This window comes from Aulonocara stuartgranti (assembly GCF_965226115.1).
Source record: "Aulonocara stuartgranti genome assembly, chromosome: 13".
Classification (NCBI taxonomy): Eukaryota; Metazoa; Chordata; class Actinopteri; order Cichliformes; family Cichlidae; genus Aulonocara; species Aulonocara stuartgranti.
In genome coordinates, this window is record NC_138949.1 from 8,174,802 (window position 1) to 8,195,357 (window position 20,556).

At 41.8% G+C, this 20,556-nt stretch overlaps 1 protein-coding gene across 2 annotated transcripts in view; it reads left to right on the forward strand.

The window, feature by feature from the left end:
* inpp5a (inositol polyphosphate-5-phosphatase A) overlaps window positions 1–20,556 on the forward strand; it is a 155,333-nt gene that overhangs the window by 129,573 nt on the left and 5,204 nt on the right. For both annotated transcript variants that reach the window (XM_082556407.1, XM_082556408.1), the window contains 3 exons: window positions 2,188–2,280; window positions 3,378–3,452; window positions 9,594–9,667. In XM_082556407.1, coding sequence (XP_082412533.1) covers window positions 2,188–2,280; window positions 3,378–3,452; window positions 9,594–9,667 — 242 coding nt within the window. The remainder of the gene's footprint in view (window positions 1–2,187; window positions 2,281–3,377; window positions 3,453–9,593; window positions 9,668–20,556) is intronic.

A 20,556-nucleotide genomic window follows, 5' to 3' on the forward strand; every position in this document is an offset into this window, starting at 1 on the left:
GAAGACATCCACACTGTCCTTTGGACTACAGCGTTGTACGCTGACAGCTGTCTGTTAATATTTTCCCTTTGCCAGACTTCTTCTTCTTCCCACAGACTAATTGGCATATATCAAATGAGAAGCCAATTGCAGAATTATGGTAATGTCATTTAGGATGGTCAGTGAGGCAGTTTCTACATTTAATGTGCTTAGGAAGCTGCGGCTTTGAAGGGAGATATCTGTTCAAAGATTCTGCCCAAGCACCTGGGCTCTGTTGGCAGCGGGAAAGACACAGCACCACACTGATATAGCCTTAAGTGACAGCATGGGCTTCTCATTTTCCCCCAGACATCCTCAGTGTCTGGTGTGCGGATCTTATGACAGAGCCACTGGGATGAGCGGGCGCGTCTTAAATGAGTGGGATGTTTGACGCAGAAGATGACAGTAGGGGAGCTGTGATCAATCCAGTGCAATCAACCACCACCAACGGCAATGATTACTCAGTCGTTAAACATAGGAATGGATCGATTGTTAACATGCGCAGATGTCCAGAGCTGGGATACCTTAAGGTCCGTCTGCACCGGTTGCTATTTGTGTAAAATACCTGTTATTTTTCCAACGGGCTAAACACAGAGTCTGCATCTGGAATCATTTGTTTGCTTTAAGTTAAAGTGGTTTCCTTTCTTCAGGTAGCTAAAGTGTAATCATTCTGGGAAAAGACATTTTTTCCCACCAGAAAAAGCATTAGCTAATTGTCTTTTTTTTCTAATTGAACCCTCCCAGCAGTGACACTCTTGGCACACAATATAGACCTACAAGAATACAAAACCTCAGTTATCTCACTGAGAATTACATCATTCTGTTCTTCTCCTAGCTGAAACCTATATGTATCATCTTCTGTCTGTCCATATCTACATACATTTAACTGACTCAAGTATCGCTTAACGGATTATTGAAATCATTTGAACATGAATGGAGTGGCTATTTCTGTCCTTTAAATATTGATGCTTATTGTGCCAGCGAGCAGTGTAAGCTTCTGGCTTCAGTTGTAACTGTGAAGTGGCCAGGGATTTCTGCTTGACTGATTTTTGGATTTGCAAAGCAAGGCGACAGAAGGGCACCCACTTGGAAGAATTACTGGAGTCCGATGTTTGTAGAAACCCAAAAAACGTTAGGGTGCTTTTAATAGCCCTGATTTTAAAAAAAATGCAAAATTCACCACATCTCACAATCTTCTTGAAGATTTCTAAGAGTTTTTGCTGATGATATCTTAAAATTATTATTTTTTTAAATCAGTTATGTATTATATTACAGTACTGTTACATTTAGCAGTAATCAAACACCCCCAAATGACCTTCTTCAATTGTCTTTGCTAGCTGTGGCTACAATGACTTTTTGACAGGGAAAGTATCTCTTGCCCTTCTCACTAGCTCCTTCTTTGGCCTATTCATTGCACAAAGCTGCTTAAGCACACTTAAGCGCATTAGCATTTGGCTGCCAGGGGACCATATTGACCCTGCATTTGGAAGGCCTAAATGAGTGAAAGATGGAGCGATTTGTTAGGGCTTTAGAAAGTTGCTTTTGGGGGAGTGGGGGTAAGCATGAAGGAATGGGGCTGAGGCGGTGGAAGGGGGGTTCGAGGAGTTGTTCCACTTTCTCTCAGGGCATGGTGTTTGTTCTAATCTGGTGTGCCATTTCTTCATGGCCGAAGCAGGACTGATTTGTGACATTTCGGTCTAAAGGGCCTTTTTCTGCTCGCTATATTGGCTTGACCCGATTATCAGATCTGTGCTTTGAATTTGAATCAGGTCACTGGCTCTCTGCTGTGTGGTATGGGAACCACTGGCTAAGGGATTTCCTCATTCAACTGTCTTCAAACACAGATGGCCGAATGTTTAACTAATTGTTAAGAGAGTCCACAAAGAAGAATTTAACCATGCACACAGTCCATGGGGTCAGTACATAGACCCAGATAAAGAGAGGGGACAGTGAGGTGGCTGTTTGTGGGTTGGCTCTTTATAAGTCATTCAAATACACCACAGTGTTTAACGAATGGTGTTGAGGTATACTGAGAAACTAGTGTATGCTGTATATTAACGTGCCAGTAACTGTAAACTAGAAATTATATCATAGATGGTTTGCATGTTAGTGACATCAAATGAATAAACATTCCAATAATCCTCTATCCTGTTGCTTTCTTATGTCCAGAAACTCTGCTCTGATGCCACCATGCAGACAATCAGAACCGACAACAATGAAATTCACAAGCTAGTATTTCAAGAAACTGATAATGACCGAAAGGTGAGTTCTTCTGCTTTGAAGCATCATTTCATCAACGCTTACAAAAAAAAAAACCCCAAACAAAAAAACAAATACAGTCCTTTTGTGGGACTGTGTATTCACTGACTAACCCAGGGGTGGGCAATCTCAGTCCACGAGGGCCGGTGTCCCTGCAGGTTTTAGATGTGTCCTCGAACCAACACAGCTGATTTAAATGGCTAAATTAGCTCCTCAACATGTCCTGAAGTTCTCCAGAGGCCTGGTAACGAACTAATCATGTGATTCAGGAGTGTTGACCCAAGGTGAGATCTAAAACCTGCAGGGACATCGGCCCTCGTGGACTGAGATTGCCCACCCCTGGACTAACCCAATGTAGGCTGGTCCAATCCTTCCACCCACAGGGGGCGACACCTCTGTTTGCACAAAGTCAGATTGTATGAAACTCTGTCGATGAACTACGTAGACACTGTCCTGATGAGTTTATGGTCTCATTCTTTAGTTTAAAGTCTTACTGGTATGACATGATGTTCATTATTTCATAGCAGGTTATGGTTTAGGGCGAGCCTACCTCGTGATCCAGTTCTAAAACACCAAGTTGTTAAGGGCCTAAATATTCAGTTCAGGAGATGTCAACGTCACCGTGTCCATCATTTATATACAGTCTACCGTTGGAAGCAGGTATAAGTTAAGGATTAAATGTAATCATAGCCAACACATTACAGTGTTTGCTGTTTTAAAGGTCAAGACTGTGAGACTGCTCACTGTTGGTCAGTGTGTCAAACTTCATTGCTTTTATCCTACTGATATTAAGGTATTAATATAGGTCTAACCCTTTTGTTAGTAAGTAAATGACAATATTCGAATACCATATTTAATGTAAAAAATTGTAGGTTTTGACCTGTGTAATGAAACTTCAAATACTGCTTATTTTCTGCTTTGATACACCTGACCCCGAGGTGCCAAGGTCAGTGTAAAGCCTCGATGAGACACGTGTAGAGATAACAGTGCTGTCTGCTGCTGCAGCTCAATGCTGTTCATTAGTTCTCTAATTACTGAGTGAAGTTCACATTAGTACTGCTATTAATCAGAGTGCAATTTCTCTCTTTCCACTGATTCAGGTTATTCTTCAAATTGAAAAGAAGCTTTTTAATTATGTCAACCAGGAAGTATTCCGGGAAGACAATGGGACCTCAGTAAGTCACTCCTTTAACTTTTATATAATCATCTACTTTCTCACCTCTCATCTTATCTATTACGAGTTTAATTTCCTTGATCAACTGTCATATACATTCTTTTTTCACTGTGTAATGACCGCCACTGACTGACTGTGAAATCAACAAAGCAAAAGAACAAGTTCAAAATGACTCCTCATGTCTGCACAGTAGCACAGAAAGGTTAAAATAATTAGGTTGCAGCTGCTGACCTGAGTGGTGCAGATGCCCTCACATACCTAACAAACAAACACTCTTTTTCCCCAGTCAAGAGGCCAAATGTAGGGAATAACTTTTAAGCAGCACTCAGTGCAGACGAGACGTGTTCAGCGTCTGCAGAAGAAAAACAGCAGAGGAACGCACTTCCACTTTTATATGGTTGTATATTACATTAAGTAGTTCAAAGTTGGACCTTGTTAAAAAACATGAATGACAAACACACACACACACACAGCAGAATTGGCAGTGAAGCGGCAGAGTTTATTAACCTTGTTAAGTTAAAGTTTTGGGTAATAAATCAGCGTTATCATTTATGAACTTGCACTGGGTTTGTATCACAAGGACAGTGTGGTTTAATGTGAGCTCGTTATTACTGCTAATTCAATTCATGCCTTTTTAAGTGAAGTTGTATGATTTTGCACATGTCTCTTGTCACATTGAGAAATATATATATTTTTAAATCCATGTAATTATATTGATTTTCTTGGGCCGTCCGGGGTTTATTCATATGCCGCATGATAATGTTGATTTTCCTGCTCTGTGCGTTTATAAGTCACGTGACGTGCATCTCACTGAGCTGAAAAAAAGTGCCCACTTGATTTTCCATTAGCCGTGTTTGCGTGTCAATAAATTAAATGAAGCCACTGAATATTTTCAATTGTTTAGAGTGGCCTAACGCAGCCAAACAGATGGTTCAAAGTAAGCTGGCATATTTTGGAATTGGAATTGTGGGGAAAAAAAGTATTTTCAGTTACTTTCCTTAACTTCCAAAATTTACTGAGTTCAGCATTATCTTTTATGTGACATTTGTTTGGCTTCAAGCAAGCTCAGTGCCTCCAAAACACGTGTCCTTCTGTTTTTCTTCTTTCTTCTTCAACTGCTGAGATACAGTATATCCTATTATGGACTTATTTTAAGCGTTTTTACTGTAAATGCATATTAAGGTAGCCAAATAATCCAGAAACTAGAAAATAAACATTCTTGCTTATAAGGTAAAATGTAGAAGACTGCGAGTCTTCAGTAAGGAAAGTCGATGTGGATGTCTGATTGCATGCTGTCCAGTAAAGCATGATTGAATCTGACCAGCAGAAATGTCCCCTAACTGCGAAACAGTAGCTGTGGGGAGGCTGAGGTACCCCACCCTCCCTTCACCTTCATTTCCTTCTGCCTTCCTCCCTCTCTCTCTGCCTCCTCACCAAGCCAGACAAGATGGATGACATAATGGGGGCATCAGAGATAATCTGATGGTCATGGTCTAGTTAAACACACCGTGTTATGATCCTTATAAAACAAACTACCTTTCCAAAAGGATAAATGTCCCTCCTTACACTCCTCCACTGGGGAAGGGGGGGAAAGAAAAAAAATCCATTGCATCCTTCATCAACTGCAAGACTTGTACCAGCTTGACAGAAATTTAATTCGAGGCAGCTCTTGAAAATAATTATTGTATTTTGAGAGGAGTAATCATTGGCCGGGACATGATTGAATGTGTCCATGCCTATTGACTTTTGCTATGATTAATAGGTTTGTTTAGTCGATATTCCCATCGAAATTGTATAATTAATTATCCCCGGCGCTGTCACGGCAGGACGATGGAGAGCCCTGATGAGTATTTGGGAAGATTAAATTTTCTGGGCGCTCATGGCGTCAAGGGGCACCATGGGGCCTTGCTCCGGTGGAAAGATGGGAGGAGCGTGGTGTGTGTGTTTGTGAGGCTGTGCAAGCATCCATGGTGCACACTCGTGCAGTTTCTGCCTTTCCTGGAAGACACGCACAAACACACACAGGGCAAGTCTCCCTCCTCCACTCCCATTGATTTTGTTTCAGTATCTCTTTATTGTAACTTTATCAGCGTGTGTCGGCAGATTGGGGGGGGACCAGGAGAGGGGAGGAGGGTGCGTTTGTGTACTAGCTTTAGCAAGTGATGAACCTTTCTGTCTGGCGTGCCTCTCCTTGTCATGCTGGCAGCGTAGTCTTCAGCATTACTCAAAAGCCCGGAGACATTTTAAACATGAGAGGGACATAAAAAAAACCCCTAAAGAACAAATGCTGCCTCAGCCCGAAGTTCTTTCATATTTCACCTGTCAGAGCACTTAAGTGGCAATACAGAAGCCATGCTAAATGAAATCTGACCTTTATATAAATTGATGCTACAATGAGTATTTCTTTTAATTTAACTCGCCTTTCTTCTGAACGCTTTAGGAAAGTATTGACGGCTTACTTAGGCTTATCAGAATATATGGCTCTAAGAGACAGTGGGCCCAAGCTGCCGTTGAATTTTTTTACGTTTTTTATTTTTTTATTTTATTTTATCAGAATAATTGTGAAGTTAAATCCAGCCTTGGTCGGCCCATCTCAGCTCCCAATCAGCCATCCCCGGCCGGCGTCGCTGACGGTTTATCGGTTTTCTGTACAAAATAATGAAGATCCCATAAAAAAAGCGGGGAAAATACAGCCCCTGCAATGAAAGCCAAGTGTGAGGTGTAAAAATCAAATTAAATGACCTTTCACCCCAACATTTATTGATGAGTTTTAACAGCAGCAGGTGTTGTCACGGGGGATATTTGACGATGCGTAAATCAAAGCACAATTACAGTTGGTGGATGAGCGGGCAGCATGCTGAGAGGAACACTCGGAGGCCCAAGATGCCCTTTCGCCCTCTTTGTACCCCTCTCGGCTTCCTGCCTCTTAGCTATCAACGCCAGTCTGATTTAAGAGCGCGGCGATTATCCAAGCACAGTCAGAAATTTGAGCCCATGACAAGGTAGTTTTTATCCGGACACTTCTTCATCTTTTCCCCCTCCTTAGCATTGCCAGAGTGGCATCGTCTCACGCCACCTCCTCCACAACTCCCACAAGGTCATTTCTGGTTTACAAACTCCTGCTGGCTTTATAATGTCACGAGGCCTTGAACTGATATCAGATGCTTTCTTCTTCTTCTTCTTCTGCTTCTTTTTTTAAAGCACTGACCTAACACAGCACCAGAGCATTCTGCTTAATTGACCCGGGATGAAATGTAGTGTGAAATTTGTGACTGCAGGGTTTTCCATTCACCTGGGTGAATTACTCAACATTCACTTAAGGCACACGAACACACACACACTACTTGAATACACACAGCCATATGTTGCTTATCCCCTGTTATTTAAACTGTCACACTCTATCAGTCTGAGCTGCTTTACCTCAAACATTATCACACCTGTGAATGCACAGATACTTCGCACTATAACTCACAATACTGTCACTATATGTTTCCTGCAATAACAGCGATACACAAAACTTTCTGAAATACATCAAGATGTTTAACAGAGGAAGCAAAATAGCCTTAAAGGGAAAAAATATGGGATATATGTTGTGTGCATATTTTCTTTTTTTTTCTTTTGAATAATGTGCCTCTTCAGTCACACATTCACAGTTCACATACAAGGTCTTGAATAATCAGGCCCCGCCTTGTCTTAAAAACCTTATAATAACGTATCATCCCAATAGAGCACTTCACTCTCAGACTGCTGACTTACTTGTTGGGCTTAGGACAGTAAAAGGGCAGAGAGAGCCTTTAACTTCCAAGTTTCTCTTCCCTGGAACCAGCTTCCAGTTTGGATTCAGGAAACAGACACCCTCACCCCTAACCGGTCGCAGCAGATGGCTGCCCCTCCCTGAGCCTGGTTCTGCAGAAGGTTTCTTCCTGCTAAAAGGGAGTTTTTCCTTCCCGCAGTCGTCTGATTATTTGGGTTTTCTTTCTGTTGGATGTTTGTCTTATAATATAAAGCACCTTGAGGTGACTGTTGTTGTTATTTGGCACTATATATATAACTATGTTGTCAATAGAGATCAATTCTAATAAATATTAGCGTCTAAACGCTAGTTTAACGCTACAGAGTTATTCTACTCTAAACTTTGAGGGAAGACACTGAAACAAATACCAGAGGGACTGAGGAAAACTGTTGACTGATACAAGATGTGCTAAATTCATTGGAGGCTTATACCCACCTTATATAACACTCATACAGAGGCTTCAAAACAGTGATTGAGTATTCCAACGCTCTCTGTTACACCAGTATGAGAATGTAATGCTAAATATACATTGGTTCACTTATCTTTACAACATCGTTTTTAATCTCTCAATTAGTAGTAATGCTTTCGATCAGCCTGAAGAGCCCCGTATTGGTCAGATGTGAAAAAAACAGCACTGAAAGAAGCCATCAGTGGCTGGATGGTGAGATGGTTGTGTACAGTGGAGCGTGGGGTTGCATCCCCTGCTCTGCCATCCCTCATCCACAGTGTGTGAGTCTCTCCTGTGACCCCGGCAGTGTGAGTTTGATGAATGCAGCACATCTGCCCTCCTGAACCGCTGAGACTCTGTCTGCGAGGCCCCCTCTGCCTCAAGTAATGACCACTGTTCTACACCACTGACACGTAATCACACAAACACTGCAGAGCATCATCGTGAAGGAACACACCGACGGGCTTATTTATTTATTTTTTGTGTAAGTGCGTACTCAGCGTTGATGTGAAGACAACGCTTAGACGGTTATACACGTATGTATAAATATGTCAGCGCACACGGAGAACAGCAGTTACCTTCTTCTAATATCATAACGCCGACATGACACCGTCTCCACTTTGCGAGGACGTCCTTCCAAATAACAGCGATGACGTGGTGCTCATGGGTAATATTTGGATATTTCATCGTGTAGTCATCAACATATTGCTGCATGTAATACACCGACGTAATGTCATTAATGTTAAGCTGTCACACTCATACTATTGCGGGTGATGTCTTCATCGGGCCATCATTGTAGCATGGTGTTTGAAACGTGTACAATAGCCTAATTTACTACTAAACAAACACGACTCGCCTCCGTCTGCACGTCTTCCTGTTTGAAAGGAAAGGGCGGGACCTGCGAGCGGTCCTCCGGGAGGGTGTTGCTGGGAAACGTCGCTGTCAGTCTCTCAGGAAGGCAGTCATGCAGGTGCCCTAGCTACCTGTTCATCTCGCAGATAATTAATGTGTACAAGGAGCCGCTAATTGCACTTTTCACTAATGATTTATGGGTTTTGTGAAAGGGGGGAAATTGGGGGAAGTGTGTGTGTACACTCTAGTGAGTGAGTACAGCTGGGTGAGGAGACATGATTGATGAAGAGTGTGTGGATGCACTGTCAGTGTGGAAAGTTATACCCCCCCACCCCTGTAGGAAAGAGCTAGTGACACACACACACACACACACTGGTCAGCTGCTGTCGATACCTGCCAGCATGGGGTATGTGGACTTCATTGAATAAGGCCAAAGATGTGAGCCTCATTCTCCGTCTTTATCACCTTGTGTTGGTTTTCTTGAGAGACTTGCTTTTTTGTACATTGTATATCATGTAAATCTTGCATTTGACAAAGACTTTGTTGCATTTTTAATATGATTTGAATATGATCTGCTACCTTGTCCACGTCTCCCCTCTGGCTTATTCAGTTCAGTTCAGTTCAGTTTTATTTATATAGCACAGAATCACAACAGCCACCTCAAGGTGCTTTTTTCTTATAAGGAAAAGAGGTAAAGTCAAAACTCCCACAATTAGATGACCCTGTATGAGCAAGCACTTGGAAAAAGTGGGGAGAAAAAACTCCCTTTTAACAGGAAGATACCCCCATACTTTCCTTCAACAGTAGTAGGGTTCAGTCATTATCAGAAATCAAATTAAAGTCAGTCCAAAGACATGCATGATGTCTTATCATGTGTCTGTTTGTTGGATCCATATTTTAATATAAACTTTGATCTGGTCAGTTTTTGAGATAAGAATATATTTTTGAGAGCAGCTTTTTGATTAATACCCCATCAGTGAGAAAATAACTGAAATGGTATATGTAGTTGTTTTATTGACGCCTCTGTCTTTTTGTTTTGCTTTCCACAGCTTTTAGAGTTTGATAAAGAGCTGTCGGTGTTCAAAGAACGTCTGCATGAACAAGAGATCGGTTTCCCGCCAAGGTATGGAGCCATTACATGTATTACACAATGGTTTGTTTGATGCATTTATGTTTACAGTACAGAGATCTACCCGTGTAGAGCCACACAGGTTATGTGGCTCTTTATCCAGCTCATTGACAGTTTGTGAATGTATGGTAAACCCTGGACGCTAACCAAAAACTGAAATTAAATGCCACTATAATTGTAACTGGGTCAAAATGACCTGTTGAGAATTGACAAGAAAACAGCCCTTGGTTCGTCAGCAGCACAGAGGAAGTTATTTCGATCTAACTTTCACTTTGTGAGAAAATTCTTATCTCATTATTATTCAAAGCTTCTTGAAAAAAATCAGGACTCAAAGAACTGGTTATAAATAAACAGACGAAGTAAAAGCTTACTAGACTGTGGAACCCCCCAAAATATCTTTTTCTAATGTGCTACAAAATCTCTTAGAGGTTTTACCTGGTTTGTTTGTAATTTAAAAGAAAAATTATCAAAATAAAGAGGTATCGATTTATCCTTCAGTGTATCTGAAAAAATTCCAAACTTCACAAGCAAAAAAGAAAAGTGCTAAAAGAGCGAATCCTGAGGTTTAAGTTCTTACATTTCGATAAATGCAACGATTATGCTGCTCAGATATGCGCCTTAAAGACTCGTTATTAATATGTAAAATTATAAGTAGCCAATCACGCGCTTATTGTCCAAAACGGTTTAATGAAAGCTGTTGGATGTGTGTTTGATTGGTATCAGTTGTTAAGTCTGATTGCGTACGTTTCCAAAAAGCTCCCATGTGTCTCTGCTGGTACGTCCGTGTGTGTGTGTGTGTGTGTGTGTGTGTGTGTGTGTGTGTGTGTGTGTGTGTCGCTGTACGAACACTATGGACAGCATTGATAATTCCGTCTCACTGGGACTTGGGGGAGATTGGAGCGGGTGTTCTCCTCTCCTCTTCCTCAAACAAATGCATTTGCAATTAGCCCTTTCAGAGGAGAGGGAGGGCAAACACGCGGACGGCGCGGAAATATGTTTCGGGAGCAGCGCGTTAATGGCGCTTGACCTTTGCCGTCGGTTGTGACTCAATCAGCGCAGATAATGAAACGCTGTAATCAAACAATAATTACTTGATAAACTGCTCTGGTGGCAGGCGCAGGGCGGCTGGGGATTTTAGCATGTGTGTGAGTGTGTGTGTGTGTGTGTGTGTGTGTGTGTGTGTGTGTGTGTGTGTGTGTGTGTGTGTGAGAGAGAGAGAGAGGTCTCGAGATACATGGAACCATGTGTGTGTGTGTGTGTGTGTATGCGCGCACATACATGTATAAAAGTGAGAGCTGGAGACTGAGTGTGTGTGTCAAGGTTCTGCCAGTCCCTGTTTTTTAAATGACTCTGTGTCTTAATCAGGGACCCCATTTACATCACTTTGCATAAGTGACAGTAGGATTTATTGTCCTTTTACACTGGCTGACTTTTGCACCTATCCATATAATACTGAATCATCTCTCCACAGGGAGGAATGAATGTGCTGCTGTGAACGAATACAAATGATTTCCACATACTTGAGGTGATGATGAATCAAATATATGAAAGCCAGGAGCAGCATATGAAATTTGATTTGATCTACTCTGTGTGTGCGACAAACCACATCATTGTCAGTCATGTAATGGGTAGCAGTGGCCTAGTTAAACTTAAACAACTCCCTCCAGCAGTTTTCTCCTTCACATCCACACACTCACATCTATCTATCTATATAGATAGATACTGGTACCCCTCCCCCTGTCAGGTCTGCCTTGTGTTCCTTGAGCAATCAAGCCCCAACGATTGTTCTCCATCACATAGCCTGCTCCGGACCGGCCCCTCACCATCTGTGAGGTTATTACTCTTTTTAATGCAGGCCATCAGAACACAGCCTCACCGACACACACGCATGCACGCACACGTCTCACTTTGGTTCAGATCTATAAATCAATACTAGTCACAAACATTTAATCTGCAAGTTAATTCTGTCCGCTGTCCAGCGCCGGATAAGAAGTTGTCACAAAATGAGAGATGCTGTCAAGAGTGAACTAAGCATTGGCTAACAAAAGGCCGTGATGCACACTGTAAGTGGCACAATGTTGATGACTGTGTGCACACGTGAATACTCCCCCTCTGCGACGCTGCGGAGGCTTCGAGCAGTAAAATGCATATCTCTTTACCTTCAAGAAGTCATCCATCAAAGTTGGCCGTGACACGTCTAAGTACTCGGGCACCCGGGTGAGGAATTTGCCCGGGCCTTGCCACAGTTGGACCTGGAGCCAGTCGGCCGCTGTGCACCGACAGACTGCAGGACAACTCGCGCAGTCACACACAGGAACGCATGTATGCTTAGCAGTTTTCCTATCCAGTGATTTGAGAGAGAAAAGATGAGTCTATTAATCAGAAACCATTCATTTATTTAGACACAGTTTTTCCATCAGGCATAATATATGAGACTTGCAACCAGCCATTAAGCCATTATCTTTGCACTGGCTGCAGCATGGCCAGTAATGAAAATAATGTGAAGTTTTGCTATAGATTACGGTAGTTTTGATTTCATATTTGAAATGGCATAACTAAGGTAATATGCCCTAAAACATACTAAGGCACCAGTAACTTATTCATGTATTTTGATTGATTTGGAGGGAAAGCTTTTAGTACTCCTCTGATCTGATTTCTTTGCTGTTCTTTTTGCACGAGATCGATGCAAAAATTGAATCGGGAGCCCAGCTTCTGGAAGAAATGCAGTGGACGGTGAGGGAGCAGAGGGAGGATGTATTCTGCCTGTAACGTGGTTACCTAAAATGGGCTTTGAGGGAGATTTTGAGTGACATCAGACCAGCGCCACAACTCTATCAGTGGACAAATCATGAGTGATTTCAGAGCAAGAAGATGGTGTGGATGCTGGTGGGTGGAAAGATGTGGAAAAGCCAGGAGTAGAAACAAAACTAGCCGCTGCTCCACGTGTTTGTAAAGAAAGAGAAAGGTGCCAAAGAGGAGATATTTTCCTGTAGATGACACTTGGATGCCAGTGATGTGTAGTTAAAGCTGCTAAAACCCTACAGGATTCTCTTCATGCTTAGAAGGGAAACACAGCATTAAAATTTAGTTAATGTCTCTCATCTTGGAGGACAATACTTATCTTGCTACAATGAAACTGTTTAGCGCTGCAATGAAATTATTAAAACCTTTAACTGAATTTTTTTATGACCTGGCAGCAGGTTCATTTTACAAGCACTCTTTAAACGAGATTTGCGCTAGAGAGAAAATTCAACTGGTTCCTGAAAGATGAGAATTATTTCTGTAATTTTGAAGTCAAAATTACCAGTTTTACCAAATGCTGATATTTAACAGGTACATTTTAACCTGATGCAGCACTTTGTACCATATTTTTATTCTTGGACTCTCCCAGAGAGGCTTTCCGTGATTCACATGTCACGATAATCCTTGCTTTTCTTAAACTTGGTTTTAGTCCATCCTCCTCGGTAAAGTTCTGTCTCTGAGAAAACATTTTACCTTTTCTCCTTTTAAGCTATCATCCTGGCTGTCCCTTGTGGACATATGGTTTGAACTGCACGTCAGTGCCTGAAATGAACACATTAACGATATTTGCTCTTTTTGACTTTATACGGAACCAAAGAAAAGCTGTGTGAAACTGGGTCACAGTAGTGAACTGACATTGCTATTGCTAGAATAATCCTGCTACCATTGCTATGAAGAAATAGCCACATTAATAAACTGAATCAATAAAAGACTAATAACCCAAGAAATATATATAAGAGCAGACTGATCCTTTCTCACTGTCCAACTGGACCTGTGTTTAAGTGTGTGTATAAAGACAGCAGGGTGAAGGTCTTTCAGGGAACATGATGGCTCCACTCTTGTGTGCTTATGTTTGTCAAGTCTAGACACTGACAGCAGCAGAGGAGCAGAGCGTGGCCTTGAGGTCAGGAAGTGATGTCTGTTAGGAGGCAGAAACCTGTAAACGGTTGCGTTTGTGCTGTTTGGGAAGCACTCTGGGAGCCCTCCTGGCACGTCACCATTTATTTTCTAAAGCTGCAGGGCTGAGAGGACAAGCCAAAAAAGTGACTTGCCTGCTGGGAAACTCGACAACATTCACATGGTCCTGAAAGAGGAAGGTTGGGAGGTGGTTGGAAAGCTGATGCCAGGCAGAATGGCTTTGCCCTTCAGATGAGAGAAGATTTTAGTCAAGTGACACAAATGGCTACCTGCCAGCTCTTCAATAACTGCTAATAAGAGCATGAGTGAATTGTCAGAGCAGTGGAGAATTTCTGGAGACTTGTTTTGAGCTCATAGGAAGCGCTCACACACAGATGGCTCTTCTGCATACAGTAACCGTCCTTGTTCTGTGGACAGCTCTCTTCACTCTAAACCCCTGCTCCCTGAAAGCCTGCACGAATGATCTCACCCTCTGCATGTGAATTTTAATTGTGCATTAGTCCTATAGCCCTTCTGTTTGCTTCATATATGAAGGAGTCTTGTTGTTCCCTGCTCTGTGAACAGCCATGCTATAGAGGAGCAGTCCCACGTGACCGCATGTGAAGAGCACCACACATGCAGTTTAGCGCCAGTGTTTGGTTAAAGCGTTGCCCCCGAGCCGCCGTAAGTGTGCTGCTCATGTTGCCCGAGCCCTGCCACAGGATCCGGCGTTACACGCTGATCTGCTGAACACGAACATTGTTTTACAACCAGCAGCGCATCCATCATTCTAACTACTAGAGAGCCATCGCAAACGATGAGGGGCCGCTGTGGCGATAATAGCCAAAGATTGTCCGCCGTCATGTATCGCTGCCTCTTGTCTGAGACGATGCCACTGAGAAGAGGCCTTTGTTAAAAACAATCTTACACAGCGAGGATTAAATGGATGCCATCTGTGTCTTCTTGTCTTCATTTAGAACAGCTAAAGGCACAACGTGTCATAGCCGAGCCCCGGCAGGCTGTGAGCCATGAGCTACTGATGGCATTTCGCTCTGTTTGTACTGCACTATGCCAATGTTGTGCCTGCGAGCCTCCCAGCTCTACAAACCGAAGCAAACATTCAGCTTTATTGATAGCGTTTGGCTGATCTTTTTGAATTTCTGCGTGTGTATGTGTGTGTTGTGTTTTGCCAGGCCTCCCCTGACAACGGCAAACAAACATAGCTGTAGAGGCAGCGAGTCGTTCGAAGCCCGCAGTTTCAGACTTTTTTTAGCCAATCCCAGCTCGACAGCGGCCACACCAGCATTCTGCAAAGCTCTTTAGTGTTCGTGACCTCAGGTCGCTGATACGATGACTCTTATCTCTGACTTCCTGCCCTACCTGTATTCTCAAATTTATATTGCCCTCATCAAATACTGGGTAAGTGAATAGTGCACTGTTTGTCCTGTCACTTATTTGTCATTATGAAGAGCAATAGCTTTTATAGTCTTGCCTGGGAACAATTACAGAGTGTCTGCTCCAGGCAAAACCGGTTGTTAAAGTTGCCTACAACCTCAATTTTACAGACAATATTTTTCTTTTAAAATGATAATTGGAGTTTGGTTTATTGTCGTAATGTTTGAAAAAGATGTAACAGTTCAGCGTTGTATAAATAAAGTGTGTGTAGTTGCTTGTATAATACAGTAATGTGTGTCATTGCTGCCTCTCCCTCTGCTGGGAGAGGCTGATTGACACTGTAGGTAGGGCCGGTGTTCACCTCTCCAGCATTTACTGTTGCAAGACAAACAAGCTGACACCAGCCACAACACATGTGAGTAATGTGCCAGCAGCAAAGTCAAACATTAAACCCCAACCCAAGCGTGAATGAATGAGCTCTCGATGACTGCTAGCGGGTCTCGATATGCGACCGTTTGCACATGCATCATCTGTAAAGTGGTCAGCAACACAGGAGAGCGTGTTAACGAGCAGGGAAACTGTGTTCTTACCTCAACTTTACACAAGTGAGAGAAGATGTCTTAGAATAGGGCCTGACCGATGAATCAGCTGATATTAGCCATTTGCCGATGGGTGTCGGCATTTATAATAGCAGGTAAATGAGAATTAAAAAGTAAACCCGTTGGGAGCTGTGTGACTTTTGTGGCATTCCTAAAGATGTGTTTGGAGCAACACACAACAACAACCAGCTGCAGCAGAGTCAGGCAGATTATTTTTAAACCGCATTGTCATATTATCTTAATAATGACTCATACACATTCATGCATAAGAAATGGTAATGAAATCTGTTTGAGTTTGGTGTGACTGAAAAAGATATTTCAGATTTTTAAATCACCAGATATCAGTATTGGTCTTTAGAGTCCTTTATCAGTGAAGCTATCAAAGACCTTTTCTTCCTCACTTTTTCAGTGACAGTGTTTACATTTGATAGTGTGCATAGTATAGTATGTGCATATCTTAGACAGGCCATTTGAGCTTTGACTATACTTATGGTTAGAGAGTAGTTGTTAAAAACAGTATTAGAAAAAAGTGTACTTGCAACATCAGGTCATGTAAGTTATCTTTTTTATTTTACTGTTGTTACATTTCATGTAAACCCACTATATACCCAAAACATGGAGAGTTAGTGAGCCTTATAGCTTTTGGACTTTTAGAGGTTTAAAGATAATGAATTACTCAGTTTTGTCACAATTTATTATTTTGATTCGATTTATTATTGTTTCAGTATCAAGCAAACTGTGGTCATTGCATACTGAATGTGAGCTCCATAGACTATGAAGCTTTGAATTTAGAGAATGTTTATTAGTTAACTGATCAAAGATGAAGTCGTTCTCTTTGAAGTGATGAAAAATTCTGAAAAGAGTTTCGAAATATTCACAAGTGGCCGATGTTTAGATGGGCAGCCAAGCCAAGTAAATCCTGTTTGTGTCAGCCACTCTATCTGACTGTCAACAGCTGATTGTGCATTCAATAAAGTTTTGACCTGACTCGAGGTCCTTCATGAATTTTCCAGTTTTCCATTTTATATGTAGTCTAACAGTATTAGCACAAAGAACAGTTGGTAAAGCAGTGCCAGTGTTCATTTTGAATCTTTAGTGTGCGAATGTGTGGAATCCTTAAAGTGTACCCCCCCTTCCCAGTTGTTGTTATCAGTTTAGTTCATTAATTAGAGCAATTAGTCTTGCTGGGGCCAGTAAAGGTGGGATATGAGTTGGCGTCCTCCAGCCCACACACCCTCTCGGACCGTTTACCTTCCCCGATAACTTTGTGAGCTCACTAATCGGACACATTAATCACATCGGCCCCAGCGCGCCGTTCGACTGTTTGCCGTTGCATTAAGACTTGTTATCTCTATTGGAGCCAGTGGAGGGTGTGGTAAAACGGAAAGGGGAACAGCCCAATACCTGCTCACACCAGGCCAGAGAATGGCCCTTTGATGGCCACTGTGGAGTATTTTTAATTAGTTTTTCCAACGTCTGGCTGTCGTCAGAAATAACTGAATGATAGTTTTTGTTGTTGAAGCGCTCAGGAAGTTTGCTATCAAGAGGGAGTTCATTGTTTGAAGGAGGTAAGGGGGAAAACTTGATTTTCTCTCAATCTCTTTAACACTAAAGTGACCCCAAGCTTGTTAGTCAATAAAGCTATAACAGAGTCCCTGATAGGCTGATTGTTCACAGGCTGTTTAAGGCCGGCAGCCGTCCCTCATGAAGCTGCAGCATTCAGGCCACCCTGAAGTCGAGCAGCTCTCCAATCTCTTTGAAGACTTTGCTCTTTTCCACCCTCACTTTGCCTCTTTCTGACTGATCCGTCTTTATCCCCTCTCTTCTGCCTCCCTGTCTATCTCTGTTTCACTCATCCTATTCTTCATGCTCTCTTTTATCCCTGGATCACTTCTTTAGCCCTTTGATTAGCATACCAAAACCCCTATGCATTTCCCCTATGGTTTAAGGGCTATTAATGCTAATTGGAGGCTGGGAACTTCTTTAAGTAGCTCTCTGCAGGTCTGTTTGTACACCTGGTGGGGAGCTCCGTGTGTGTGTGTGTGTGTGTGTGTGTGTGTGTGTGTGTGTGTGTGTGTGTGTGTGTGTGTGTGTGTGTGTGTGTCAGATGAGCCCACTTCACGCCCCAAGATTAGCCTCCTACACAAAGACACCCAAACACACTTTTATCATATAAACAGTCAGTCTATTGCTGGTATTCTGTTTCTGATAATGTATACAACTGCTGATTAAAGTAATAAATGTATCACAGTAAAAAATATAACCAATGTTATTTCATCATTTTTCATCATGTCTGTAGTGGATAGTGTAATGTTAATGTGCACCTTCCTCATTTTATGATGGACACACATGGCAAATTAATAACTGCAATATAACCGTCATGATAGAGAAACAAACCCCCCAAACATGTTTCACTGACTAATCTCCAATAAAACTAATGCAGTCCAATTAATGAATAACTTTCTTAACAGCGCTCATTTTTCATGTATTTTCACTGGCCTGATGTTAAGAAACAAAACTAAATATGAACAGAACAATGTAGCTATCAATAAATCAATCAAGTCAGTTGGAAATACTATATAAAGAATTCTATAGCATATGGTAAACAGTCAGCAATAAACTATAAAAACAGTCAAACACAATCCATTAAAAACTATACAGGGAAAATAATACAGATAGCTGAACCAGACAGTCAACAAGAGGAGGGAGCAACTTTCACATACTCGATCATTAGCATCCTCCAGCTTGATCTAAAAACTCTATATTTGGATAATTTCACTGTTTATATCAGCACAATATGTTTTCAAGCTTTCTTCATCCTCATATCATGACTAATATTATGATCCAGTTTTTTATGTTTGAAGAATTTCTGTCACGTGTCATTGTTATTTAAAATGTAATGGTCTGCAACAGCACCTCATTCAGGATGGTAGTAGTGGTCGGTTGGGCCACACTTTTGATGCAGACATAAATTGTGAAAATGCATGTTTACTAAGTTTCGTACAGACATTAAGGTCCTGATCAGTCCCTTTTGCACACTTCTGTGTAACACCATAGTCACCGTTTTTATTTCTCCTTTCTAAAACTGCGCATTTTGTTATGATATTACTGGAGTTTCCTGGATGAATTCTATTTTTTCCCAATGGGTGGAAGGGTGTTAATGAATAACCAATAATACAACAGTGTTGCAACATGATGTCCATGATAATAGAGGTATCTCAATGCAGCAGTTATCCAGTACTTTGCACTACATTGCAATGTTTTTACAATACATTGCAATACCTGTGTAGCTTAAATTAATGAGCTATCTGATTCGTGTTCACTCGCTCTCATTTACTTTGCCCCTTCGAGTTTCTTTTTCATTAGGCCTCGGTCACATACAGAGACTTGTTGGCGACCTACTGCCAACCTCCGGTCACTAGAGTGTATCCCCCAGCCGGTTGGCAAGGGGTTGCAGGAGGTTACTGGGTGTTGATGAGTGAGAACGGCTGCAAAGAGAGCGCTGCACCAAAAGCCTTCTTGTGATTGCTTTGATCGCTAGCAGATTTCAGTGGTTTGCATGCAAGATGCCCACATGTCTGCAAATAGTTGCTGAGTAACCACTGAGTACTAATGAAACTTTAAAAAGTCCAACACAAACTTGAAGCTTATATATTAAAAGTGAAAATGTAACTAATTAAAAAGGTGCAGCTTTTACTTTGAAGGCAGATGGTCTCCATTTCTGGTTTGTGTTGCGCTCTTGACAGTTTTACCACAGCTTGACAAATGCAACTTTAAAATCAGGCAGCATTATTATATTTTATTTATTTACTTTTTTCATAACAGTGAAACAAAAACACTACTTGCAGTCCCATCCAAAATGCACTGCTTGGATCAGGTGAAGTCGAAACGAAATTATTTATATTGGAACTGGTGTAACGCTAGCAGCTCTGTCAGTGGTGGTAACAGCTGTAACTGCAGCAGCATGAACCCACGTGATGATTTGAATGACCAAACATTGAAAGAAACCACAACCAGGTACGTTTTCTGCCTCAGCACAAAGTCCAATTAAGCTATCAGAGCTTGGCAAGTGTGATGAATGGAAAGCCTGGTGTGTGTGTGTGTCTGTGTGTTTATTTTATCATTAGGGTATCACCATCCTCAGAGAAGGGCTATTTTCTATTATGCAGTTAGCACGTATAGCACTGAAGGAGCAAATTGGATTGGTATTACAGTATGTACGCCCGGCGCTACATCCTGATGAGCGCCGACAAACAAATTGGATTGGTGGTGTGTAAATCTGAAGCAGTTTGATGAGCCGAAGGGGCAAATTGAATTCTCAACAATGTAAATCTGTATCAGCTCAATGGCTCCCCACCCATTCGGAGCCCTGCCGCCACTTAAATCATGCGATTGTTCCCTGCTGTTCCAAGATACAATCTCTCTTAGCCATTTGCTGCAGCACCTAATCTGTTTTTGATGACCGTGTAGGGATGTAGCTATACATATGGGCAACTGAATCTCCCCCACGCTCATTCTTTCTTTTCATTTCCCCCTCTCTCTCGCTCAAACACACACACAAACACAAGCCCTACAGTTGGCAGAGAAAGATTGCTTTGATTGAGCCATCCATGTGTGTTGATTCAAGAGATTACTCAGATGATTGGTCATACTAATGGACCTCCTGTTTTCTTGGGAAAACATTTTGATCTCTGTCTGTGAGATAACATCTCATATTTATTACTCCTCCAAGCCCTGTTGATTCACACGAATCATATTTATTGCTTTCCTTATTGGCTTTTTTTGTGCAACACTTTTCTATAAAATAAAATACGACACAGTTACCCTGTATAAAATATAGTCAAATGCAAAATACGATGGCAAATCATTCATGTTCCCTGGTTTTAACTAATGTTGCAACGCATCATGTCTTGATGGAGAAGTGTTATTGTTATTAATTTGATGCCACTAATGCATTTTAATAGAGCACGG